Raw genomic sequence first — 27,107 nt, 5'->3', positions numbered from 1 at the left:
AAAAGATCACAAAAACGAGTGTGCATTTAACATTTTCGAAAAGGTGCTTTAATGGACCTCACGCAATGTGACTTTGGTGTTGCGGCGGATGAAGGCAGATTTTACATCTCCAAAACAATACCCGTAACGAGAGAAAAGTACACTAGAAGTGCCATAACTTGTGTACGGCGTTCACTTAAGTGACATAACTTTCGAAACGTTCACTTAAGTACCAGAACTTTCAAAAATCGTTCACTTCAGTATTTCGTCGGAGCAAAATCGTTCACTTGAGTGCTATAGTAACTTTTCCAGCGTGCCACGTCATCTTTCCGACTAGCCACGTCAACTTTCCGGCATACCACATCAACTTTCCGGCTGCCACGTCAGTTTTTCCGACGTCCACGTCAACATGACACTCAAGTGAACGATTTTTTAAAGTTGTGGCACTTAAGTGAACGTTTTGAAAGTTATGGCACTCAAGTGAACACCGTACAAAAATTTTGACACTTCTAACGTACTTTTCCCCCTGTAACGATGGATTGAAAGGTAAATACTCAGTAACTTTTTTGAGGCGACTTAGGAACATGGAAAGGGCCCTACACTATTCAGACATAATCGTCCCAAGTGGTCCTGAAAGTAACATGATTAGGACATACAAAGAGAAAACCTACAGTTGGAATCTGTCCTCACCCATTTGCTTCCACCGCGAACTTCATCCTCTTAATGATTTTGGCATTGGTTTATCCTCCAAGTACTTATTGACCAATGATGCTCGAGATGCATTTTGGGGATAGATTTTCCAGTAATTATTGTCCTCAGAACGCTGTACCAAGAGAAAGAAGGTTAGCTGATTAATTTGGTTTCGTTTCCAATGACACTTTGTGCTGAGAATGGAACGGCACAAGATAAACAAGACAATAGAGCTGAGGACCAGAACAAGACAAGTCCTCGAAAGAATCTCTGACTAGATAGTACATCTGGAACGAACTTAAAATGGCGGCTTAGATGGACATAAATCGGATCTTCAGTAGAAGTAGCGCACGCCGTCTACAATAAGTTTTTCTTGAAATTCACTTCTTCAGGCACCTGTTTCAATGTGAAGATAGCGAGCCTCTCGTTCATGAAGAGAAGTAGAAATTTGAAATCAGCTTCGTCACTTCTAATATATGCCGGGTGCATTTGGTTAAGACAGTTTTTAGTTCTTATTTTCACTATAAGTATTTAAAAGAATTCTATTTAATTCTATTTAATTTTCACTTTTTGAACATGTGTCTTTAGTTCTTATTAACAGAGTGTCTTGTCTGTTTCTTGTCCTATTTAGGATTCAACATCAAGAGTCTTTCCTGGTATTTCAATATCCTTCCTCTTCCACTTGCACACAATGAAAACAAACATTTTGTAGCCTTCTACTTCTTTCAAAAGTTACTCTTCAATTTTCCGCAAAAATCAAAAGCAGGGTAAGCTAGATGCATTTGGCCACTTTCTGCCGTCATTTGGAATTGAAAACTGCAAGACTAGACGTGGACCAAGTTTTCCAGTTGATACAAGAAACCACTCTGGAGATCTGTCGCAAGAAGTACAGAGGTAAAAGACACACAACAGATGGACTAAAGAGAAAAAACGTTAAACCTTAGCAGTTCTGAAATATAGCAGCAGAATTTTGGGCCTGACACAAGAACGGTTTAAGCCTATATGACAACGGCGAAAACTACTAGTTCACATAGTGCTTAAATGTACATCTCGTATAATATTAGATGTTATTTTCTCAAAAAGTTTCAAGTAAGATGGTCAGTCCAATGGAACCCCCGACTTGCAATCATTTCCCTTTCTTTCATTAAGATTCACCAATAAGTAAGAAAAGCTAAGCTGTTTTTGCAAATCATGCATAGAGGTTTAGAACTTCGTCTTTGATCGAGACTGCATACGACCAACACGCACATCTTCTTTCCAAGATGTTAACTTGGTGAACCAAGTTCATGATGCGTATGGTTCCGAAGCCAAAGATCTTCAGATCACACGAAGAGAGAACCATCAGAAGAAATTGACATATTAGCGCCAAGCACAAGGCAAGGCTCCTGTTTCAGATACAGATCTATTGCAGGAAGAAATCAACACTGAGCAGAACAAAACGACCTTGGAGTCCTCATTTTTCAGAGAAAGGATCATTTGCATAACTTCATTGAATTTTGGAATCCATACAATCAGATCAATGCCCTGCTTTTCTCATCCCAGGACCAAACAGATCTTGTTCTGCACATAAATGAAAATCACATCTGGTTGGCACAACAGGCTGAGCGTTAGTTTCCCCACCCAACCACAGTCTAGCAGCAGGACCCGCACTCAACACTGTCGGGGCCACGGTTATACATGTGCTGGATTTCTTTCCGGTACTCTGTCAAAGTCTTGTTGGGAAGGGCTGGCATTAGTTCCACCACATCCCCCGTCCTCAGTTTGCAGGTCGGGTCGCCGCCAATGGGCTGGCAGTTCAGCCTTGGCCTCAGTTCTTCCTTCAAAGGGAAGCCATAGGGTATCCATCTGGCACTTCCTCGCCCTGCTCTTTCTAACAAGTCCATCATTGTAGAACAGACATCTGCTGGGTATTCTTGAACAGACATCCGCATGAACGAGATGGAAAGTATTCTGAAGAAATCGCACACATCAATCATGGTCCAACTGACTTCAACAAGAAGCCCGACAATAAAAGCGTTATAGACTGTTTGCCAAATGAAAAAAAAAAAAGAGCAATCTGAATCAACCTTATCATTCTCAATCACGATAACGAAGATAGGTCCACTGTGGTCATTGTGAGGTTTGTAAGAGTACGGACAATCATCAGAGTGGAAAGGGAATTTGCATGGAGGCTTGAAGGGCTGGGCCTATCAAATAGATGAATGGTCTTTGCTCATCGTCTCACAATGCCAGGTGATGACCCATCGTGCCCATTCAACCATCTGAAGAACAGAGGAAGAGTTCCCGCAATCACCTTCTTTTTATCTCCAATGTGCTGCAAATCCAAATTGAGCTTGCAGGTGCATTTCTTTTGTCCGAATTTGAACTTCAAGAGGTATCGTTCCATCACCCATCACAACCGTGTGGAGAGATTGATACCTGAATAATGAATCTTGGATTAGAAACGAAGTCTCGGTAATCACTTTAGAAGTGCAAGACGTAAAATAGGTATAGCCAACTTTTAGGTCCATCCTTTTCTAAATTTAAATGCGGTAATACATAGTGATCTTCTTTTATTTAATTTTCACTTTTAGAACATGTCTGGTACTATTAACAGAATATCTTGTCCATTTCCTGTCATATTTAGGATTTAACATCGCTTCATGAAATTTCAATTTCCTTCCTCTTCCACTTGCAAACAATGAAAACAACATCGGGCTGCCTTAATTCTAAAGTAGGGGATGCTCGATTCATTTTGACCACTTTCTGTTGTCATTGGAAATGAAAACTGCAATGCTAGACGCAGTCTAAGTTTTCCAGATGATACCAAAAACCACTCTGTAAGCATACAATAAAAAGTACAGAGGTACAAAGATACGCAGCAGAGACTATAGAGACGAATGTTTAAACTGAGGAGTTCTGCCGGAGTCATACTTACTTAAAGCAGGTTTAGCAAAAACATTTTTTTTTGGCCTGATGCAGGAGCTGTACAAGCCAGTAGGACAACGGTTGAAACTACTAGGTCACATAGTGCTTAATCATACCTCTAGTATAATACCAGATGTTATTTTCTCACAAACAGTTTCGTGTAAGATCATGCACGTATACTCCAATGGAACCTGTGATTGTATGCTCATTTTTGCACCCTATAATTAGACAGCACATGAAAATGTAAGTAAGCTGAAAGTAACAGCACATGAAAAGTATGCAAGTTAAAAGTAACAGCAGCATGAAAATGGTCATGATGCCAATCAAGACTTGCTGCCATTCTGCAACATAGCATGCACTTATATTATGAATTAACCAATTGAGAGGCCAATTCGGAAAACTTCTGTATGACCCAATGTTATTAACTAAATTGTCTTAACGAGAATTCTGGGTATAACAGGTGCTAACAATTAACAAATTTGATTGTTTTGGTTAGAATGATTTCATGCATCTGAAGATCCAAGCTCGAAAAAGCTAAATTTGCATGAGGCATCATTTTTCGAAAGATGTCCCCTTCCTGCAAAGTGTCATCCAGTCAAAACCTCCACTAGCAAACTTTACAGTTTGCAAGATCTTCATTCATCCAAGAGCATGTATTCAAGATCAAACGTTACTCTGTCAACAGGGACATCCTTCACATGTTGCGCTTTCAGATCTACCGTGCGGACGCTCCTATCTGCCAATACACCACTAACTCTTGCAAGCTCTGGAAAATTCCCAGGAAATGTGCCTCATACGAATAACGGACTTCCCAGTGAAAGGTCTGGAATTTGAGAGGGATATATCTGTCAATCGAATGGAAAGCAGCATAATGGTCACTCTGTCAGGGATGCACCTTCTCTTAAATGAGCAACTTGTGATTCTATGAAGATAGAGAATTGCAACTCCCAAGATTATCGCTCCTCAAAAGCATTCTTTATCTTTTGGCGATTGGAATTTGGAAATGAATAGTTGCTTCGAGAGGAAATTATTGCCTCCCCGGGTATATGTTTTAGTTTGAAGATTAGTTTTTCAAAACTATAAAAAAAAAAAACCAACCATAGAAAAAATTTAAATGAGTTTTAGGTAGGTTTTTTTATAACTTGAGGTGCTCAATAGCAGACTTATGCACAGTAATTAACACCTAATCATGAAATAAAACTTAAATCCCAAACGTGAAAATAGTTAAAAGCAAATTAATTCCAGAATGGCGTGTCCTTGAAAGCTATTTAAGAAGAGTAAATGAAGGCATGACCTTGACACTATTGGGTGCCTAATATTTGCCGTGCTATTCTTGGCACAGTTTCAGAATGGGGGAAAAGTACACTTTTAGTGCCAAAAGTTGTGTATGAAAATCATTTTGGTACCAAAAGTTTCAATTGAATCACTTAAGTGCCAAGTTTTTATAAAAAAACAATCGTTTTAGTGCCAAGTCTAATTTGCTTCATCGGAAATCTAATGTGGCATTATTTTATTATTATTTGAAGCTGATGTGGCTTTGACAAGGCCCAATCAACAATTAAAGAAGGTAAAAATTTAAAAAGAATACTAAAAATAAAAATACAAACTTAATTAGTTTGCAAAAAAAAAAAAATACAAATTTTTTTTTCAAAATAATTTGGAAAATTAGGTTAAAAATTAACATAAAAAAAGTAAAAACTCAAAAAAAAAAAAAAAAAAAAAGGTGAACGTTTACAGGCAACGAGGGCTTACATAACCCTCACCGCCGCCCCCACGTTACCGACAATGGCCGGCGGTGATATATATTATGTTTAACATTTTTTGTTAAATGTTTTGCTTATTTTTAATTTTATAAAATTTGTATTTTAATAAATTTAATTTTAGCTAATTTTTAAATTTGAATTTGTTTTATTTTAATTTATTTTGAAGTGCATAAGTCCACGTGGATTTTTTTTTAAATGTCATTTTTCATTAAAAAAATAATTATTAATGACACGTGACAGTTTTGGCCGGAAATTCTCGTCGGTGGTATCAAAGTGATCCTTTTGTCTCTGACTTGGCACTAAAGTATCCAATTGAAACTTTTGGTATCAAAGTAATCTTCGTACATAACTTTTGACATTGAAAGTGTACTTTTCCCTTAGAATGAGAGTCTTCTGCTTCAACTCCTTCCAATAATTCCCTTCCAAGGCCCTTTAAAAAACTATAGATGACTTTTGGAGGTAAATTTTGGTCAGGGGTCACGGTGGCTGGCCGAGCTTTGTTCAGGTTTGTGCAACCATCTCGGCCATGATTTGGTCATTGGAAGCTTGGAACAGGATTGGGTAAGGAACGAGGGAGGCAGTGAGATGAAGAATGAGAGGCTTCTCTTCCAAGACTGAAAGCACTGCTTGCGTCGGATTATCTCCAACGTCGTTATGAAACGCCTATAGCTCGTTCTGTTCTTGAGCCAATTAATACTCCCTGATGAGGACATGATAATTTTTATCAGACGCCAGCAACACATTTTGCATCATCGAACAAGTTTTATCGCGACAAGAAATGAATGAACGACAGAAGTAAAAATTGTGGCAAAACATGACTAATGAAAGTGGCATACTTTAGAAATAGCAGCTCCGTAGATCCAATCAGAAAAACACAACTAGCATAAGTTGAAGATCAGAAGTGGGATAGATCAGTCATGCTGAACCATTATCGCAAAGTTCCTGCTTAACATATCGATCCTCCAGATCTGTTTCTCGATTTAATGAGTACAAGGAAGCTGAATCAGAAAAGTATATATTCTTTTATTTTCCTGGCTATCATTTTCTTCTCCCAAACAGAGCATTTGCTTACTTAAGCTGAATCAGAAAGAGATTCTTGGCTTGACTGCAACATCACTAATCTCCAACTGTGTTAGAAAGCCTGGACAAAAGCTAGGATTTGCAAGGGGAGAAGACAAGTTTCCAATAAAAATGGAGACAGATTAGGATTTATGTAAGTGAAACCCCTCACAATGTTACTATAGTTGATTAGATTTTATTTGTCTAAATGAGCGTCTTACCAATAAAAGAAGTGAACATTTTGGACTGATCTTTAAATATCATAACAATGCTCAAGACCGTGCATCATGGGACACAGGCTAGAGCCATATCATTGCAGATGAGGAATGATAATACACTGTTGTCTTCCAACAGAAACGATGCTTCTCTCAGGCTATACATTTCCCAAGTCGAACTCGGACTGTCTTTATTCAGCCACATTTTCCCGCACTTCGACTTTGGTCGGGTTATCCTCAAACACGAGACCAATTGTAACAGAGATTACTAAAAGATCTCTACACTGCTGTGCAAATGCTAGCTCAATACATATACAGATGAGGAGTGACAATCAATTGAAAATGCATGCTTGGTTCTCTATTCCGCTCCACGTTTTACCTGTATGTTTGCACTAGCATAAGCAAATCTAAATAATTAAGACAACAGAGGTTAATTAAGACAACAGAGGTTAATAAACTTGTCATATACCTGCGGTAGCTCATCTTGTTCATGTAAACCCAATGCAAAGAGTTTTTCCCTAATCTTTTGCAGCTGATTTGCAACACCGCTGATGCTCATCCGTTTTCCAGGCACTTCATTGGAACAAGCGACTCCAATATTATATATCATAACCAAACACTCTTGAAATATGACATTGCTTTGACAAAACCAATGCTGAGGCCTATCGGAGTCAAAATGACACTCTCTTCCTAGAAGCAAGATCTGATCCGTTACTTCTAACACTCGTTCGAGCAAAGCTGCCGCGACAAAACTATGGAGTGTCAAATTGTCTCCGAATCTATTGTCGGTGGGACGCAATCCTGTGAACATTTCTAGCAAGAGAATGCCGTAACTATAGACATCGCCTTCTCTTGAGACCTCGCATCCCATTGCATATTCTGCCACATGTTTTGATCATAGTGGAGATGAATATTGTTAAGCATAGAAAAGAACGTGGAGCTTAGATCATTAGAATAGAAAGTGGAGGGATTACCTGGTGGAGCATAGCCAATTGTCCCTCTAAGACCCACCGAGCTTATCCGATTAGCTATAATATCAATGGATGATCCAAGAAGGAATTTCGCCAATCCAAAGTCGCCAAGATGTGCTACCATCTCAGCATCTAAGAGGATATTGCTTGGCTTCAGATCGCAATGAAGGATTGGGAAGTGGCTCCTGTGATGAAGATAATCTAGTGCAGAAGCAACATCGATAGCTATACTTATCCTCTGAATGAAGTTCAAATTTTTTGGAAGCTCACTCCCGTGAGATGATGTTGCGCTTGGGTATAGCCATTGTTCCAGGCTTCCATTGACCATGAATTCATAGACTAAGGCCTTAAAGTCATTTCCTTGATAATCAGTACTTGAGCAAACCGTCAATATCTTCAAAAGATTTCGATGTTTAATGTTTTTTAATGACTCGCACTCCACTATAAAGCTCTTCAGAGCACCATGACGGATTAAATGAAGCACCTTCACGGCAACAACACTTCCATTGTCCTTGAGTATCCCCTTGTAAACAGAGCCAAAGCTTCCAATACCAATCAAATTTGTTGAAGAAAAACCGTCTGTTGCTGTTAGGAGTTCTCCATAAGATATGTTCGGACACAAACTATTTATCGAACTTGAAACTGGTTTATTTACTTTCTTCTTCAACCAGCAAAGATATATAAAAGCAAGAACAATAGCCACAGCAAGAACTCCGAAAATAATACAAGTGGACAATATCACTATATTGATTTTTCTGCTCTTAGAGCTTTTGGAGATGCAATCGGGGAGATGAAATTCTGGCAGCCCACCACAGAGCTCATCGTTCCCAATAATAAAAGTGCCAGTAACATTCTTAAAGACTCCTTCACGTGGTAGCATGCCTTCAAACTTATTGTATGACAAATTCAAAAGTTTCAAGGAACGAAGTACCGCTAAGAATTCCGGAATCCGACCCGACAAGTTATTGTGTGATAGATCTAGTTCTTCAATGCCTCCTAACAATCTGATTGATTGAGGAATGGACCCATGGAAGAAGTTGCCCCCCAACCTCGGTGATGTCAATCCAGTGCAAGCACCTAAACTTTGTTGGTTATGCCTTAAGGATCATTCTTGGTCATTTTTTGTTCTGGTCAGTTAGTTGTTTGTTTTGTTTTACTTAGTCAACAAGATAGTAGGAGTTTGTTGTTCAGTTCCTATTTTGTTGCTAGTTAGTTCAATTCAGTTTTTCTTTATTTTTTGAAAATGCTATGTAATCTTCTCTTGTTCTTCTAAATTGAGAGCACATTCTCTGTAACAACAGAGAGCACATTCTGTGCAACAAATTGGTATCAGAGCCCTATTGATCTTAAGGGACTTGTGAGAGAGTGCTAAATTCGAAGTAGAACAAGAAAGATGGAACAAACCGGTGTTCCTACTGCCTCATTCTCAACAATCACAGCTCCAATCTTCGATGGAGACAACTACCAAGCATGGGCGGTGAAGATGCAAGCTTTCATGGAGGGTGCGGATCTATGGGAAGGCAGTGGAAGAGGACTACGAAGTTACTGATCTACCCAACAATCCAACTATCAATCAAATCGGGTACCATAAAGAGAGAGTAACCAGAAAAGCAAAGGCAAAATCTTGCTTGTTTTCTGCCGTCTCCTCGACCATATTTACTAGAATCATGAAAAAGGATTCAGCACATGATATATGGAATTATTTGAAGGAAGAGTATGAAGGGGATGAGAGAGTGAAAGGGATGAAGGTGCTGAACTTGTTAAGGGAGTTTGAGAGGCAGCAAATGAAGGAGAATGAGTCTGTGAAAGAGTTTGTTGATAGGCTAGTTGATATAGCCAATAAGATAAGGGTCCTAGGGACGGATATAGATGATAAAAGGCTGGTTCAAAAGATTTTGGTTGCAGTGCCTGAAAGGTTTGAAGCAACCATTGCTTCTCTTGAGAACACTAAGGACATTTCGGACATTAAACTTGCTGAAGTCCTAAGTGCTCTACTGGCTCGGGAGCAAAGAAGGCTTATGAGGAAGAATGAGCCTATCGAAAGTGCTCTGCAAGCCAAGCTGAAACCGCATACTGCAGAAAAGGGAAGAGGATGGAACCAGAATAGAAGACATGTTGAGGCCGGTCATAGTCATAACCAGGGAGGTTCAAGTAATGGTGGACACGATAGGAAGTGGAATGCGCTTCCATGCAAGCATTGCGGAAAGAGAAACCACCCTCATTTCAAGTGTTGGAAGAGACCGGATGTGAAGTGCGGGAGGTGTCACAAAATGGGCCATGTTGAGGCCATTTGCGGGGAAAAGCATCAGCAACAACAAGCTGAAGGTCAAACTGCAAAGAGCCGATGAAGTGGAGCACCCGTTTGTTGCCTCCTGCTTCATCTCAAATGCATCTAGAGATGGATGGCTCGTGGACAGTGGATGCACCAACCATATGACAGGTAATGAAGGATTATTTAGCAATTTAGACAAATCAGTGAAGTCTAAAGTCGGGATTGGTAATGGAGAATGCATAGACGTAGAAGGCAAAGGTGATGTAGTGCTTGAAGGTCCTGGTGGTGTTAAGCTTATCACGGAGGTTTTGTTTGTGCCAAAGATAGATCAGAACCTGCTGAGTGTGGGTCGGTTAGTAGAGAAGGGGTTGAAGGTCGTGTTTGAGAAGAGTGAGTGTGCCATAGGAGATGAGAATGGTCACATATTTTTTAGGATTCCTATGAGGAACAAGTGTTTTACATTTGATCCAGTTGATGAGAATTATAAAGCCATGAAAAGTATACAAGATGAGGAGGAGTTATGGCATAGAAGACTGGGTCATTTCCATAGCAAGGGGCTACAATACTTGCAGCAAAATGAAATGGCAGTGGGGCTACCTATGTTGCAAAAGGAAGTAACCGGCTGTAGAGCATGTTTACAAGGCAAGCAAGTGAGGATTCCTTTCAAAAGGTCAAATTGGAGGGCCAGTGAGAAGCCGCAACTAATTCACACCGATGTGTGTGGTCCAATGCCGTAGGAATCACCGAATGGCAGCAAATACCTCATCACTTTCATAGATGACTGCACTAGAATGTGTTGGGTGTACTTCATAAAGACTAAGGCTGAAGTTAATGAGATTTTTTTGAGGTTCAAAAGAGAAGTGGAGAAGGAGAGTGGCTGCAATATCAAGACAATTAGATCAGACAATGGAGGAGAATACACCTCGGGCGGTTTCAATGCTATATGTGATAATGCGGGGATCAAGCACCAACTCACAGTGCCATATACTCCACAGCAAAATGGAGTGAGTGAAAGGAAGAACAGAAGTATCATGGAGATGGCTAGATGTATGCTACATGAGAAAGAACTCCCTAAGAAGTTCTGGGCCGAGGTCGCCAACACTGCAGTCTTTCTTCTGAACAGATCGCCCACTAAAGCTCTCAACAAGCAGACACCATTTGAAGCATGGCATGGTTACAAGCCTAAGGTGAGCAACCCGAAAGTGTTTGGTTGCATTTGCTATTCATTGATTCCTTCTGTTAAGAGAGATAAGCTTGATCCAAGAGGAAAAGCATGTATCTTTGTGGGATATAGTTTGCAATCTAAGGCTTATAGAGTTTATAATCCTGCTAGCAACCAGGTTGTGGTGTGTAGAGATGTGAGTTTTATGGAAGATAAGAAGTGGGACCGGTCTGTAGAAGGTGGCAAGGCTGAAGAGGAGGTAGTGCCATTGCGGGTTGAACCAAATGAAGTGGAAGTCGAGGATCTAATTGATCATGTTCCCGTGAGAGGCACTAGATCTCTTGCTGAAATTTATGAGAGATGCAATATAGCTATGATTGAACCAACTAGCTATAAGGAAGCAAATGAAGATGTGAAATGGTGTGCTGCAATGGAAGAAGAAATCAGAATGATTGAGAAAAACCAGACATGGGATCCGGTTGAGAGGCCCAGAAACGAAAAGGTGATTGGAGTGAAGTGGGTATTCAGGACAAAGTTGAATCCCGATGGCTCAAGACATAAGCACAAAGCAAGACTTGTTGTCAAAGGCTATGCGCAGGTATGGGGAGTAGACTATTCCGAGACCTTTGCTCCGGTGGCAAGGTTAGATACCATAAGGATGCTGCTGGCTACCGCTGCACAAAAGGGCTGGAAAGTATTTCAGCTGGATGTGAAGTCGGCTTTCCTGAATGGAGAGCTAGTGGAGGAGATATATGTTGAGCAGCCTGATGGCTTTGTAGTGAGAGACAAGGAAGATCATGTGTATAAGTTGAGAAAAGCCTTGTATGGGTTGAAGCAGGCTCCAAGAGCTTGGTATAGTAAGATTGATAAGCATCTGCAGGAACTTGGGTTTAAAAGAAGTTTGAGTGAAGTGACCCTATATGTGAAGAAAGGTATGGAAGGTGTAGCTATTGTCTCTCTTTATGTTGATGATCTTTTGGTCACTGGTGATTGCGAAGAGCAGATTGCGGAACCGAAGAGAGGACCGATGACGCAGTTTGAAATGACTAATCTTGGACTAATGTCCTTCTTTCCGGGAATGGAGGTGCAGCGGAGGAAAGGCGAGGTATTCATCCGTCAAAGGAAATACCTAAGAGAGATCTTAAAGAGATTTGAGATGGAGGAATGTAGAAGTGTGAACACTCCTATGAATCTAAAGGAGAAGTTGCGTAAGACCGAAGGAGCCGAGCCTGTCGATGAAGGAGTATACAGGAGTTTAGTTGGTTGCTTGATGTATCTAATCGCAACAAGACCAGATATCTTGTATGCAGTAGGTGTGCTTTCAAGATTCATAAGTTGTGCTGGTGAAGAACACTTGGTAGCCGCAAAAAGGGTGATTAGATACTTGAAAGGCACTCGGTCATTTGGTGTCAAGTTTACTAAAGTGGACAATTGCGGGTTGCAAGGCTTTGCTGATAGTGATTGGGCTGGTTCGATCGAGGATATGAGGAGTACAAGTGGTTTTTGTTTTACTTTGGGATTTGGATGTTTCACCTGGAGCTCAAAGAAGCAAGAAGTGGTTGCTCAGTCTACTGCAGAAGCTGAGTTTCTAGCAGCTACTGCAGCAGCCAATCATGCAATATGGTTGAGAAAGCCGATGCGGGATCTGGAAATAGAAGTTGAAGGACCAACCGAGATACTTGTGGACAACCAAGCTGCACTAGCCATATCTCAAAATCCTGTCTTTCACGGGAGAACCAAGCATTTCAAGATCAAGTTCTACTATTTGAGGGAAGTGCAACAAGAAGGTGAAGTGAAGCTACTCTATTGCAAGACAGAAGATCATGTGGCTGATGTGTTTACTAAGCCACTGCAAGCAAGCAGACTTGAGTTACTGAAGAAGAAGGCTGGAATGTGTTCTACTCCTTAAGCCAAAGAGGAGTATGTTGGTTATGCCTTAAGGATCATTCTTGGTCATTTTTGTTCTGGTCTGTTAGTTGTTTGTTTTGTTTTACTTAGTCAACAAGATAGTAGGAGTTTGTTGTTCGGTTCCTATTTTGTTGCTAGTTAGTTCAATTCAGTTTTTCTTTATTTTTTGAAAATGCTATGTAATCTTCTCTTGTTCTTCTAAATTGAGAGCACATTCTCCGTAACAACAGAGAGCACATTCTGTGCAACAAACTTCTTGGGATTTCACCTACCAATAAATTGTCCGAAATATCCAGCGCAGTCAAAGCTCTCAAGTTGCCAACTTCGGTGGGTAGAACTCCAGTCAGATGGTTGTGAGACAAGTTCAAAATGATCGTTAATGATGAGAGACCTATAAGCTGTGGAGGTATGGCACCACCTAGATTGTTACTGGACAGATCAAGCAAATTAAGAGACCGACAGTTTGATAGATGTGAAGGAATTTGCCCACGAAAGTTGTTCCCACCAAGGTATAGTCCAATCAACTTGGTTAGATTTCCCAAAGAAGATGGAATGGTCCCTCCTAGGTTGTTATCACTTAATTCCAGTCTCGATAGATTACGTAGATTACCCAAATTTGAGGGGATGACACCTGAAAGCTGGTTGAGATCCATTATCAATACTTCCAGGTTGACAAAATTCCCAATTTCTTCTGGAATCTCACCAAACACGCGATTCTCGCCTGACGAAAATGCTGTGAGAGTGGTGGATAAATTACCTATGCATTTAGGTAGCATCCCACCAAACACGTTCTCGTGAATAAGCACTTGCTCTAACTTGGAGCTGTTAGTTAACGAGCAAAGGAAGCTCAAGTCTTCGGGTTTTCCACTTCCAATCTGATTTATAAAGATTCCGAACATTGAAAGCTTATACAAATTTTCCAAAGAAGGTACTTTCCCGTAAAATCTGTTATCACAAAGTTGAAGTACGTCTAGCTTCGTGCAATTCGATATCGACGGAGGAATGGGCCCCTCAATTTGGTTCATGGCAACGCTAAAAAATTCAAGATTTGGGAGTTGGAGGCCTATGCCTGCAGGGAGAGTCCCTTGTATCTGGTTTAATCCAACATCGAACGCGGTTAGCGAAGAGAGATTGAGTAACGGAGATGGAATAGTACCTGACAATCTGTTTTCTTGAAAGGCCATGCCTTGCAAATTTATCAGGTGGCCTAGAACTTGAGGAATGCTCCCGCCCAAGTTGTTTCGAGATAAGAGAAGCCACTCCAGTGAAGATAAGTTCCCAATGGTGGAAGGCACACCCCCGGTCAGATTATTAAGGAACAAATTGAACTGCCGTAGCTTCGGCAGTGAACCAAGCTCCCCAGGAATTTCTCCAGTTAGTTGGTTGCCCCCAAGCCTGAGGATGACCAAGTCCGTGCAACCCGAAATGTTTCTCGGAATCTCGCCAACCAATGAATTGTTGAACAATTGTAGGATACGCAGGCGGTGCAACTGGCCGACTTGCTGTGGGATTTCATGATCGAGACTGTTGTTTTGGAGCCGCAATTCCCTTAGAAAGCTGAGGTTTCCGATATGAGGCGAGATTGGCCCAGAGAGTCCTCGTGATGAAAAGTCCAGGACGGTGACCCTCCGGTGCCTCCGGCCGCACGTAACGCCATACCACCGGCACAACCCAGTGCTATGGTTCCATGAGTCGAGCACGCCAGAAGGATCTGTGGATATGCCAGCCTTAAATGCGAGCAGGGAGAGTCTTTCTGTTTCGTTGGTGGCGGAGGAGACTCGGTATAAGCACAGTGCAAGAGCGAGACCAAGAAGCAAAGGGCATGATTGAAACTCCGCAAAACAAATGCCTAGGAGTTTCATGACTCAAAAGCTCAAAGGAAGCGGGTAGATAGGAAAGCTACGCAAGAAGAAACAAGAGGCAGGATCAATGTCAATGGAAACTTTCAAGTGAATTATAGCTTTTTGAAGCGCTTTTCTGCCTCCGGAGAAGACTTTGTCTTATCATACACGCATGAGAGTCAATGATAAAATATCCATCAGCGTGTATTTTGGGGTGGAATTCTTTGCTAGGACCCGATCCAATGCGGGTCCCCATGGAGAAGATGAATTACTACCGTTGATTCGTGGATCAACTACAATCGTCGATCCACAGGTCCCACAAATTTTGACTATCATGATTGTGCGTGGTTTCACCGGCGCCCCTGCCTGGGCTGGCGAGGTCAGCCCTGGGCGTCTCTCGTCCGAGGGCCGGTGATGGCCAGCCAATGGAAAAAGGAAAAAGGAATAGAAAAAGAAAAGAAAGGAAAAAGAGAAAAAGGTAAAAAAATTACATAAATTACCCACGACAGCGACAACCGTGCCATGTAGGACGACCGACGTTGACTATACCGACACGTTAGCGAATTCCGAAATGATTAAATTGTTAAAAGTTTTATGATTAAATTGGCAAATCATAAAAAGTTTTAGGACTAAACAGACAAGTTGTCAAAAGACGTGGGACGAAATTAGCAAGTTGTTGAAAGGTTTAGAACTCAATTAACTGCCGCATAATAAGTCTAGGACTTGTTGGACAGTTTTTCCTAATTCTCTTATCATTCAGCACATATCTAATTAATTGGTATGGTCTCTGCAAAACCAGTGCTTACAAAATTCATGACCCCAAGCGGAAGTGGGTAGAGACTAGAGAGGAATGGAATATAAGAAAAGAGACAGGATAAGTGCTAATGCAATCTGGGAAGAGATTGATAACAAAGAAGGTGTTGACTTTTCTGCAGACAAAGTCACTTTTGAAGGGCTTTTCTTTCTTTTCTCCTTTTTTCTGCAGACAAGTCGCAACGATGAGTACCATTCAGTGAATGAGAAACCATCGATCATCGATCACTGACCTTGACTGCCCTGCCCATTCAACAACTTAATTGACTACTTTTCGTTGATTCTGGACGACACTTTTTGTCTGTCCTGTCCTTAATATGCTGCGGGAGCGGCTGGGATCAAATTCTTGCCTTGACACGGTCCAATCACGATCGGTGCAGCAATTGCAGAAAATTAGGTGATAAATAGTATAGGTATATCTAGTCTAGCTTCGCTAGCATACAGTAAGGAGGACCGCTACTAGTCCATCGATGCATTAGAGACAATGAGCAACATGGAAGAACCCTGACCAATGTGTAAAGCTCTTCCAAATGCAATGATGCTTTCAATTCCTTCTTGATGCTCCCGGCTATTCTTGGCCCTCCAACAAGCCCCTGAAACTTCGAACCGTTTCAGGATGATGTACACTCATCCCCAAGGAACTGAAATGAACATACAAGATTCATATGCATATGTAAATTATGCAGCAAAAGATCGCAGAAAGGCGTTTGCATTTAACATTTTCGGAAAGGTGCTTAAAAGTTCCTCTCACCTTGGGACTTTGATGTGGCAGCGGATGAAGGCAGATTCTACATCTCCAAAACTGTACCTTTAACCATGGATTGAAAGCTAAACACGTCAGTAACTTTTTGAGCCGACTTAGGGAACATGGATGGGGCCTTCATTATTCAGACATATTTGTCCCAAGTGACAACTTCCTTCTTCGTCTGGGAATGTGGCTGATGATCGGGCTGATACTTTTAATTAAAGCATTAACTCATCGATGCTGTATTGGAAGCGCAGCACGACCCAATGAACAAGTAAGCTAAGAGTGGCCGTACTACTAAGATTACGAAGTTTGTCAATTTACTGCTCCTTATAAACGAAAAAACTTGCAGTTGGAATCTGTCTTGACCGATTTGCTTCCATGAAAATACACTGGATAAAATTCAAATTTACATGTGACGCAACAAACAGAACCAATAGAAGTGCGCACCTTAAGATTGCCAAGATGATGTGGATGCTTGATGGAGCTTGACAGCCTTTATTCGTTTGTTAGTCGTCGGGTGTGGGGCATCAAAGCTCTCATCCATGCAAGGGAAAGAAAGACCCCTCGCGTTAGAAACCAGAGGAATGTCACTCCGACCAGGTAGGATGCAAAAGCGTGTTTCGATGATACAGGTGTCCTAAAAAAAGGAGTCGATATCCAAGTTATTCAGCACCTTATTAACTTTAAAATATGAGCGGGTAAGGAATCGTCCCATTATGTCCAAGACGATTCGATTGTCTTTCTTTCATTAAGATTTACGAATAAGTACGAAAAGCTAAGCTGTTCTTGCAAATCATGCATAAGAGGTTTATAACTCCGTCTTGGATCGAGACTGCGTACAACTTACACGGACATCTTTCCAAGATGTTACTTGGTGAACCAAATGCGGGATGCGCATGCTTCGAAGCCAAAGATCTTCAGATCAAAAGAAGAGAGAACCATCTGCAAAATTGCCATAATAGCGCAAAGCACAAGGCAAGGCTCCCGTTTCAGAAACAGACCTATCCAGGCAGAAATCAACACTAAGCAGAACACGACGACCTTGAAGTCCTCATTTTGAAGAAAGAATCATTTTCATAACTTCATTGAATTTTGAATCCATAGGGTCAGATCACTGTCGTCCTTTTCTCATACCAGGACCAAACAGATCTTGTTCTGTACATGTATCTATCATAATCATAATTATATATATAAATAAAAAGCACATCTGGTTGGCACAACAGGCTTGAGGGTTAGTTTCCCCACCCGACCACGGTACTAGCAGCAGGCCCCGTGCTTGACACTGTTGGGCCACGGTTATACATGCGCTGGATTTCTTCCCGGTACTCTGTCAAAGACTTGTTGGGTAAGGCTGGCGTTAGTTCCACCACATCCCCCATCCTCAGTTTGCAGGTCGGGTCACCGACGGGCTGGCGGTTCAGCCTCGGCCTCAGTTCTTCCTTCAGAGGGAAGCCATAGGGTATCCATCTGGCACTTCCTCGCCCTGCTCTTTCTAACAAGTCGATCATTGTAGAATCCGCTGGGTATTCTTGGACAGACATCTGCATCGACCAGAAGGAAAGTATTCCCAAGAAATCATACACATCAATCGTGGTCCAACTGACTTCAACAATAACCACCAAGCGCATGCCCAATGACAAAAGCATTATAGACCGTATGCCGACTAAAGAAAAAACAGAGCAATCTGAACCAACCTTATCATTCTCAATCACAATTACGAAGATAGGTCCACTGTGGTCATTGTGAGGTTTGTATGAGTATGGGCAATCATCAGAATGAAAAGGGAACTTGCATGGAGGCTTGAAGGACTGGGAATATCCAATAGATGAATGATCTTTGCTCATCGTCTCACAATGCCAGGTGATGACCCATCGTGCCCATTCAACCATCTGAAGAACAGAGGAAGAGTGCTTGCAATCGCCTTCTTTGTATCTCCAGTGTGCTGCAAATCCAAATTCAGCTTGCAGGTGCATTTCTTTTGTCCGAATTTGAACTTCAAGCGGTCTCATTCCATCACCCATCACAACCGTGTGGAGAGATTGATACCTGAATATAGAATCTTGGATTAGAAACATAATGAGCACAAGAATATACAATCTGCACAAGTCGTCAAAGACATACCCATTGAACTTTGGATGACTTATGTAGTCCTTAAACTTTCCAGGTATTTCGGACCATAATTGCTGAACAATTCCTAAAGCTCTGTAACAGTCTTCCTTTTTGTCAACAATAAGTCGTAAGCCATGTACATCATGGATATTATCCATAGTCAGGTTTTTTCTGCACAAGAAAATCTCTCATTAGTTCAATCATAACACTAAACAAAAAATATTAGAGACGTTTAGAATGAGATCACTTTCTTAGATCATCATTACCAATTCCCACTACAACCATGAAACCGTGTGCAGAATCGAAAGGACTTGCTCCAGTATTTTGCAACACCTCATGTATTATAATTATCATGGTTCTTCACATTTATGGCAGAAATATTTTTTCAAGTCTCACTAATCACTTCAAAAGTGCAAGACGTGAAATAGGTATAGCCAACTTTTAGGTTTGTACTTCTCTAAATTTAATTGTGATAAGGAGTTGAGACTTAAATATTGTGCAGGTACTGGCATTCACAGATCAACATTGAGCAAATGCCTGTGCTAAAACGAATGCCAACAGACGTGTGCCCATGAGAGAGAGAGAGAGAGAGAGAGAGAGAGAGAGAGAGATTACTTCAACATCTTGCAATGAATGCTATACAGACTTTTGTGCCTCCCAGAAAGGACATGATAAGAAATTGACTTGTTCTTGAGAGCTTGCTCAAGCTTCTCGATGGCAGAAGCAATTATCACCTCATCATAAGACTCTAAAAGCTGAGAGGACAGTTCCTTGTATCGGTCAGGGTTAAGATGCTTAAAGCACAGGTTTTCTAGCTCTTCCTTCCAGCTAGATATGCCCAAACGGTTGGTCAAGGGTGCAAATATTTCAATTGTCTCCTTAGCAAATCTCTGTTGCTTGACAATAGGCAACGCATCCAGTGTCATCATATTATGCAGACGATCCGCTAATTTGATGAGAACAGCCCTTGCATCTGCCATAGCAAGGAACATGGTATGTAATCGATCAGCCTCAGCAGTCTTGCTTGCTGTATTACTCTCTCGTGCAAGCTTGCTCAATTGACTAAGCTTGGAGACCTACATTGCAGAGTTTGTTAAAATATTAGTAAAGAATAATATCTTGCAGTAGCATTGGCAGACATACACAGCATCTGCAAAGAAAGGAGTGGGTACAGATGAAAAGAGATGTTGAGTTTTTCGTAATACAATCGCGTGCACCTCCTTGCTAAAATGTAGTCAATTATGTGGAGATCTATCCACTACCAAATATCCCAATAACAACGGTCGACACAAGAATAGAGGTTTTGAGGAAACTGCTCAACTCCAGTTAGGCTCCGAATATCGTTGACATTATTTAGAATTCATTCATTGATGGGTATGATAAAATTGCTTGAAGAGCATCCTAAATCTAGGTCTGCCTCAGTCACAATTTCTTCAAGACCAGGACATTGTTGCAGTGGTCAGATCCAATGACATTCCATACAGACGATCTTTTGTGAACATTCTATACTGTGCACTAGATGATGAGAGACTGACAATGATGGTAACATTCCAATCATCACAAAGAAATCAACTGAAGAAAAAAGAAATTAAAAATGGCAAGTTCACAGATCTTACACCATCAGCCACAAAGGAGCCTGTCCTCAATTGCTTAAACATCATAAAACAAATTGAAATGTCTAGGGCTACAATTAATCTTTGAAGATAGAAAGCCAGGAAGATTCATTGCATATATATTCTCTCTTACCCCTTCAACCAGATCAGCAACGCTAGATCCAAAATTCCTACATATATCACCATATGTCATATATGAATCATCAAGTGTGTCATGCAATAACCCTGCAGCAACCACCGTAGAATTAGCGCCAATCAGTGCCAATAACACCGCAGTCTCCACGCAGTGCTGCAAATATGGATCGCCACTCGCACGCATCTTCAACACATCCAAAGAGAACTCAATAAGAAGTAATCAACAATCAATCTCAAACAATTCCAAACTTTTAGCACTCAGATATCAAATCAACTCAAATTAACACGATACCTGCCCTCTGTGTGCCTTCTTGGCCTCGTAGAAAGCCTTCACCACAAAATCTTCACAGAAGATCTTGTGCCTGGACTGTGCACCCACCAATAAGTCCTTCACATAAGGCTCAGTATCAAGTTCCAACGAATTCTCCTCCAAATTGAACGTCAACTCCTCCACATCAACAGTATCTCTCAACTCAAAAGCATTAGAATCACAGTCCACACAAGAGCCCAATGCATTCCCAAAAAAACCATCATACATGACTCTCAACCCACCTCTAACTTCTCGCGAAATCCTTGTGGGAGGACTCTTTGTAGACCCATTTCCACATGAGACCGGACCCTGAAGAACCGAAACCGGACTTAGATGATCTCTCTTCCATGAACCCATGAATTTACTCGGAGAATAACGGAAAGAGCTACTAAATTCTCTGAATTCGTCGCTTCTATCGTGCCATAATTGCCCTAATTCTTCTCCTCCACCAGAGAAGCTAGAGTTGGAAGCTTGCTTGACGCTGGGCGATGAGAAGAGACACGAGAGGCCACCAACTATCTTTTGCGACGACGAAGAAGACGGAGATGTCGCCGATGAAGTGGCCTGCGACGACCTGGAGTTCAATTCGAGATCATACGAGACGTGCGCGTTGATCTGGTGCGCGGCGGAACACACGCCGCTCGGTGGACTGGCGTACAAAGCTATCGTCGGGCCGGCCATTGAAGTCGCAAGCTCAATTTCAGCTCCTAGGGTTCCAGATCAAAATATCAACTTCCATGTTGAGCTTCATGTTCCGATTATTAATTAAAAACAAGAGCTAACTGAGTTCTACTCAAATCAAATTGCATCAACGAACCTCAATTCCTGTTCCCGGAAAATCCCAGGTGATCACCTCGTCCGGAGTATATCCCCTCACAAGATCGACAGTCCTGCCGAGAAAACTGACGGTTTTCCAGGAAAACCAGTGATTTCCCCTACGTGACTGTTATCTTACGAGCGAAACATGGTCAAACATAAAGGAGTTTGCACAAAAAAGTTTGTACGCACAGTTTTCCCGAGAAAATGAATCAATATGGCCAAACATAAAGGAGTTCGTATGAACAATTCGAAATATCAAATGGAGGACAACGAATCAAGGACATGAGCGGAGGAGGAACAAACACAACTTTCAATTCCTGGGAGGCCAGACGACTCGATCAGAACCTAATGAAATCTAGAAGGAGATCCGGAGACCCTTGATCTCTTGGAGAGATGGAGAGAGATTTTCTCGGTGTTTGATTTTCCTGAGAAAGCTGATGCCACTGTTCTTAAAACTGCGCTTCGCGTCCGGTCCCATGGGGGGAAAGAGAAGAAAGGATGGAAATTACGTGGTTGCCCTCGTGAGAAGCACGCCAAATTCAGTTACCTTTGCTTCGAGGGACAGGAGAGCATTTGGTTCGATTGCTGTGCATATCTCTTTTTTCCGTTTTCGCCCCTTCTTTTTCCTTTTCCTTGAAAAAGAAACATCGGACAGAATTGGAACTCGGTCGGTCGGAGAATCGAACCCGCAACCTTCGATTTGTGGATCGGGTAGTGGACCAGTCTGATCTATCCTCCAATTGATTAAGGTTAATGTTGTCGTTGTTTCTTCATTATTGACTATGATGATCCAGATTTGGATAATTCAAAGTTGTTGGATTATTTCTCTTGGAACGGTTAGACATAATCTCGTGAATTTAAATATTGCAAGCGCACTTTGTCGTCTTCTAGATCCTCAAAAAGCGCTTCTCGATTTTTTTCATGAAATTGAAATCGGATTAATACGCAATCATTTATAATCGAGTGCTTCAAAAAAGAGAGGCAAAAGGCTCGTTACACTGTATGTATAATAGTTTTTATGGCAAACGAAGACACGATTTTCTCTGATAATCATCTCATCAAGGCGATCTTATCCGCACCATTGCTTCTTCTTCTTCTTCTTTTTCGTTTTTCGCTTTTAACTTGTTAAAGCTCGTATTTTTCGTATGAGGCAAATCTATAAGATGTAATCAGAATTAAGTATCGACAAGCCGTTCATGTGACGATGATCATACCACAATCGTGACTCGTGAAAATTGTCACAAGCTTTTAGATTTTTTTTTTCCCTCCCTTTTTGTTGCATTCTCGAAACTAAGTCGAGTTTTTTTTAGGAGTATGCAAAATCTTGGATGAATCGTATGAATAGATGTCTATATTCATTTTAGACTTCTTCGTTGACTTTTTCACATGTTGCATATGTGCGAGCTAGAGCCGGACATTACCGCAAAGACTTTTTATGGCGTGTTTAAATAAATTATGGCGGGGATTCGCGTATTTAAAATGTAATATATGATGTAGAATGGAAAAAGAAAAACAAACTGAGGAATTGTATGTGGTGTTTAATTGGCGGGCTGAAAGTTGGCCTGCTGGCCGTGCTTAGAGATAACGATGAGTTTGCTAAATTCGAAGTAGGGGAGTAGCTCAAAAGTATTAATTGATAATTAATGTGGATCAATACTTATCTTCTCCTTTATTTGTTTATTTATTCTTTTAATGTTGTGGGGTCTGCTGCTGGAAAGACAGCGACCGAGGAACTAAATCTTACTATAATAAGACAATAAATTAATGAGGTTGCCCCCGATAATCATACGATTTGCCTTTGCTTTAAATAGACACTTAAAAGGCTTTCATGAGAGGAAGGGGGGAGGAGGGGCGGTGGGGTCCACCTTTTTCATATTTGCTTTTGTGCGCATTATTGTCTTCTTTTCTTCCATCGCAAATAGAATCTCTTTTGGGAGGCCTCTCGTTCCTTAAAAAATTAAAAAAAAAAAACCATCAATTTTAAGTTTAGTCTTTAATTATACTTCATGTTAACCATTTGTCTAAAATTTCTCTTGACAATTGAACGATGGAAAACTCTTGAGCACGAGAATTGAAGATTGAGCGTAGAATCGAAGATTCCCGAACAAGATAGAAGGAAGAATCTTTAAAGAGAAAGAGCAATCGAAGAAAGCTAGCACTGATTGCTCTAGATGTCAGATCTAATAAGACGTCGTTTGGACCGACATAAAAATTCATCTTTGAAAATACATCTTTCGTGGATATGAAATTCGAGGGAAAAAGCCACGGCAATGGCATGGAAATGCTACATCGCTAAGGATGATTTTGGAAGGAGAGTTAATGGATACAGATATAAGACTCACTTAACGGTTGTTGGTTTTTCATTTAACAAAAAAAAAAATCTACCACAGAATTGAGATTGGACCAAAATTTCGAGATATTTTATGACCGTTGGAACAAATTTAAAGCAAGAAGTGCTTAACTAATACAACTTTATATACTTAATTAGATAAATTAACATTAAAGAACTCGATTATAAAAAAATTGTACAAAATTCAAAAAACTAAAGATCAAATTATATATGTTGCAAACGAGCCTTGTTAATTTCCCGGAACTTTTGTCAAAAATCTTTGTGGAGATATAAGTAACACCCACGTTTTCCGATTCGCTTTTGCATTTCCATTTAGTCCAAACAAAAAGGGAAAAAAGAAGAAGAAGAAGAAATGTAACGATTTGGCACAACTATTCGGAACTTATGCGAATTGGAATTTCTTACTACCGAGGAAGAAAGCAAAAAAAAAAAAAAAAGATGTGGAATAACTTTGTTCATGCTGTCTGTGTAAGTTTCATTTCTCATCGTAGTTAGTTACTTAGCTCAAGCAAAATTATCTATCTCGAATGAGATGAGCAATAACAAGGGTCGCATAATTCTATTATCGTAAGATTTTGTAAATTAGTGCATATTATTCTAAAAGTTTAAGCTATTAAATGAAAGCGTGTTTTGACATCGAACACTCTAATACTAACACCGGTATTTATTCAAAAGACATGTCACGGATGGATGAAAAGAAAGGGAAAAAGAAATAGGAAAAGAGAATGGAGTGGTGGTGGTGGTGGTGTGGGGGGGCAAAAATGACATAACAAAATGGAAGAAGTGAAATCTCGCTTTCACGCTCAGCACAAGACTCCGACCCGACCCGATCCACCTTGCTCCCCGAAGAAATTCTAGAAGGAGTTGATAAGGACGGCCGCATCTTCCTTCCTTCCTTCCTTCCTTCCAAGTTCCAACCCCCTCCCGCCTTTGGCTTTTTCTGTCGGATTCTGCTTTTGTTCAGCACGTGTCGGGCTGAACACCAGCTACCGCGGCCGTCTGGTCAGCTTCCGCGGCTTCCACGTGTGTTGCCACAACTGACGTGACGGCTACTAACCTTCCCCTTCTGTTTTCTCAGGCCGCTGCTTTATTTTCTCTCTCTCCCCCTCCCTCTCCACAATAAATCGAAGACTGCTTTAATTAAATTTTCGAGTGCGTGGAAAAATAAAAGTAAAAAATAACTTTTTTGACGTTTAGAATGCGCATGACAGTACTTCTATTTCAGAAATCAATTTCTAATCAAAAATTAATTTTTATATTTCCGCTCCAAAAGTTGATTTTTGATTATAGAAATTCGTTTGATAATGGTTGAAAATTTTTACTTCTAAAATATTATTAATAGGAAATTTTCTATGAAGAATTATTGTCAGAGGAAAACAAATTTCTACTTCGTTTTTAAACTTTTAACCTTTCTTTTAAAAATAAATTTTATTATTAAAAAATATTATTTAATTTTTAAAAATAAAAAATATTATTTATTTTTTGCTCCGCTTGGTCGGAGACGGCGACTCACTGCGCGGAGGGCGGTGGTCAGCAGCCACAGCGGGCACGCAATCGGTGGGAGGTGGCGGGCAATGGTCGTAGGCGGCAATGGGCAGTGGCCAGTAGTGGTTGGCAATGACGGTGGTCGGCGGTTGTCGGCGGCGATGGGTGTCTGTGGTCAGCGGCGAGCGGCGATGGAAGTCGGCCGAGGCGGGCCCGATCAAAAAGAGGGTGATGGCGTAATGAAAAGAAGGTGAGGTGAACAAGACTTTGTGAATTTTTTTTGTCCAAGAAGTACTTATTAAGTTTTTTTTTTGTCGAAACAAACATATTTATTTCATATGGAAAGAGGAGTACGTAACTTCAAGACAAATATGCGAATTTAACAAAACAAGTAAAATAAGAAAATCCGAAAAGTGAATTAACTTGATAATGCTTGCAAGGACTGGCATATTCCCCAAAGACGGATTTGTAGTAGCATCAAAGCTTATACGACATTAATCACCAAATCTCGCATCATTATTAGTGATGGACACATGCCGAGGAACTCTTCTTTAGTAACTACGGCTTTTTCAAAAGGCAGTGCGCACATAGGTACAAAGTCCCCAGCACCATCACCATATAAAGACCATAACAATACCCAAAGGTTAAAGGAACATGGAAAACATATTGTAAATCTCAAATCTATCTCTAGATCGGGATAGAAGAGCGCACAAATCTAGATAGCTCTAGATTTGGAGAAAAATGCTACATAATAGATAGCAGTTGATCATAAAATCACTTTCAGACAAGTTGATTGTCAAAAACAGCATCAAACAAACCTCGAAAACTTATGGAGTGCTTGACTATCTAGAGCAAGTACCCCGAACCGGAGTGATTGAGCAAATTCGGATAGAGCAGATTCTTTCGAAATACTCACACTTCGATATTTAGAATTTGCTTCCGTGAAAAATGTCGATCACGTCCACAAAATTGACAGAGAAACCGAAAAGGTAGAGAAATAGGAAACGAAAAAAATGAAGAAAACGAGAGGTGAATGGGGAGGGAACACGAGCTGGAAGGTGGGGGTGAGGGGCAGGGGGAGAGAGAGAGAGAGAGCCATCTCTCCCTCACTCAAGGAGATATGCTCAGTCGTAGAAAATTGGCGGCGACTGGGGCAAGAGAAATCCTAGGGAGAGAAAATGTGTACCCAATTTAGATGTCTTTCCAGATAAGTACTTATTGAGTTTTTTTTTTTTTTTTTTTGGTCCAAGTACTTATTGAGTTGAAAAGTTATTTTATTCAACTTCTCAAATTAGAGAAAAAAATAACTTTAAAAGTGAAAATTTACTTCAAAATCAGAAATTTCTTTTAAAAGTAAAATTTTTTACTAAATGGATTTTTACTTCAGAAGTTAGATTACCAAACGGATTTCTACTCTAAAAGCACTTTTAAAATAGAAATCTCTTTTCAAAAGTATGATCAAGCGCACCCTTAATGTTATCAAAAGTCAAAGTTTTAGAAATTTGCAAATTTTGCAACGAATAAATTGTAAGTGAAAGAAATTGTCATAACTCGATTCATTATTTAATTTTTTTTTGGTCAGATTCATTATTTAATTGAGACCGTCCCTTTTTCTGCACGTGTTGTGACATGTCCCCCACCCTTTTTTATTGGTCGAAACATATCCCCCCACCTTGAAAGAGTTAAAAACATGTTTCTCGAAAGTCAACACCGTTGAAAACGAAACGCTTGTAAACACCAAATTCAGCATGGGCAAGGCATGCTCCTTTGCTTCAGTTTTGTGCACACACAAATTTGCTTCTTGCAAATCCTCGTCGCAACAAGCGTTTTACGAGTCGATGACGCGATCGGCACCGATCAGAACCACTAAATATTATTCGCTCGAAATGCGCTCCGACCAATTTCATAACTTGAGTTTGGATGGTCACGTGATGCATTGGATAGCGGGAAAAAAAACG

General features: G+C 40.6%; 2 protein-coding genes across 4 annotated transcripts; both read right to left on the bottom strand.

Moving 5' to 3' along the window:
* Window positions 1-2,955: 2,955 nt before the first annotated feature.
* Window positions 2,956-13,634, bottom strand: LOC115736962 (probable LRR receptor-like serine/threonine-protein kinase At3g47570). 3 transcript variants are annotated; one of them, XM_048275347.1, is made up of 5 exons: window positions 13,179-13,634; window positions 7,588-8,666; window positions 7,083-7,492; window positions 3,693-3,794; window positions 2,956-3,087 (listed from the first exon to the last, which is right to left on the bottom strand). In XM_048275347.1, the coding sequence occupies exons 1-5, from the start codon at window positions 13,577-13,579 to the stop codon at window positions 3,055-3,057; spliced, it is 2,025 nt and encodes a 674-aa protein (XP_048131304.1). In that variant the 5' UTR covers window positions 13,580-13,634; the 3' UTR covers window positions 2,956-3,054. The 3 variants fall into 3 exon arrangements, with proteins under 3 accessions (XP_048131304.1, XP_048131305.1, XP_048131306.1); XM_048275348.1 differs by lacking the exon at window positions 2,956-3,087 and having other exon boundaries at window positions 3,315-4,421; XM_048275349.1 differs by lacking the exons at window positions 2,956-3,087; window positions 3,693-3,794 and adding an exon at window positions 6,465-6,992.
* A 3,754-nt stretch (window positions 13,635-17,388) lies between these two features.
* On the bottom strand, window positions 17,389-21,777 carry LOC115736917 (probable GTP diphosphokinase RSH3, chloroplastic). Its single transcript, XM_030668815.2, has 7 exons — window positions 21,313-21,777; window positions 20,478-21,202; window positions 20,184-20,369; window positions 19,053-19,513; window positions 18,450-18,608; window positions 18,023-18,374; window positions 17,389-17,869 (listed from the first exon to the last, which is right to left on the bottom strand). Exons 2-7 carry the CDS (start codon window positions 21,174-21,176, stop codon window positions 17,561-17,563), a joined length of 2,166 nt encoding a protein of 721 aa, XP_030524675.1. The 5' UTR covers window positions 21,177-21,202; window positions 21,313-21,777; the 3' UTR covers window positions 17,389-17,560.
* Window positions 21,778-27,107: the final 5,330 nt, after the last annotated feature.

The sequence above is a fragment of the Rhodamnia argentea genome, chromosome 2 (assembly GCF_020921035.1).
Source record: "Rhodamnia argentea isolate NSW1041297 chromosome 2, ASM2092103v1, whole genome shotgun sequence".
Lineage (NCBI taxonomy): Eukaryota > Viridiplantae > Streptophyta > Magnoliopsida > Myrtales > Myrtaceae > Rhodamnia > Rhodamnia argentea.
Note: the sequence above shows the minus strand (reverse complement) of the source record. Positions and strands in the feature narration are given on the sequence as shown.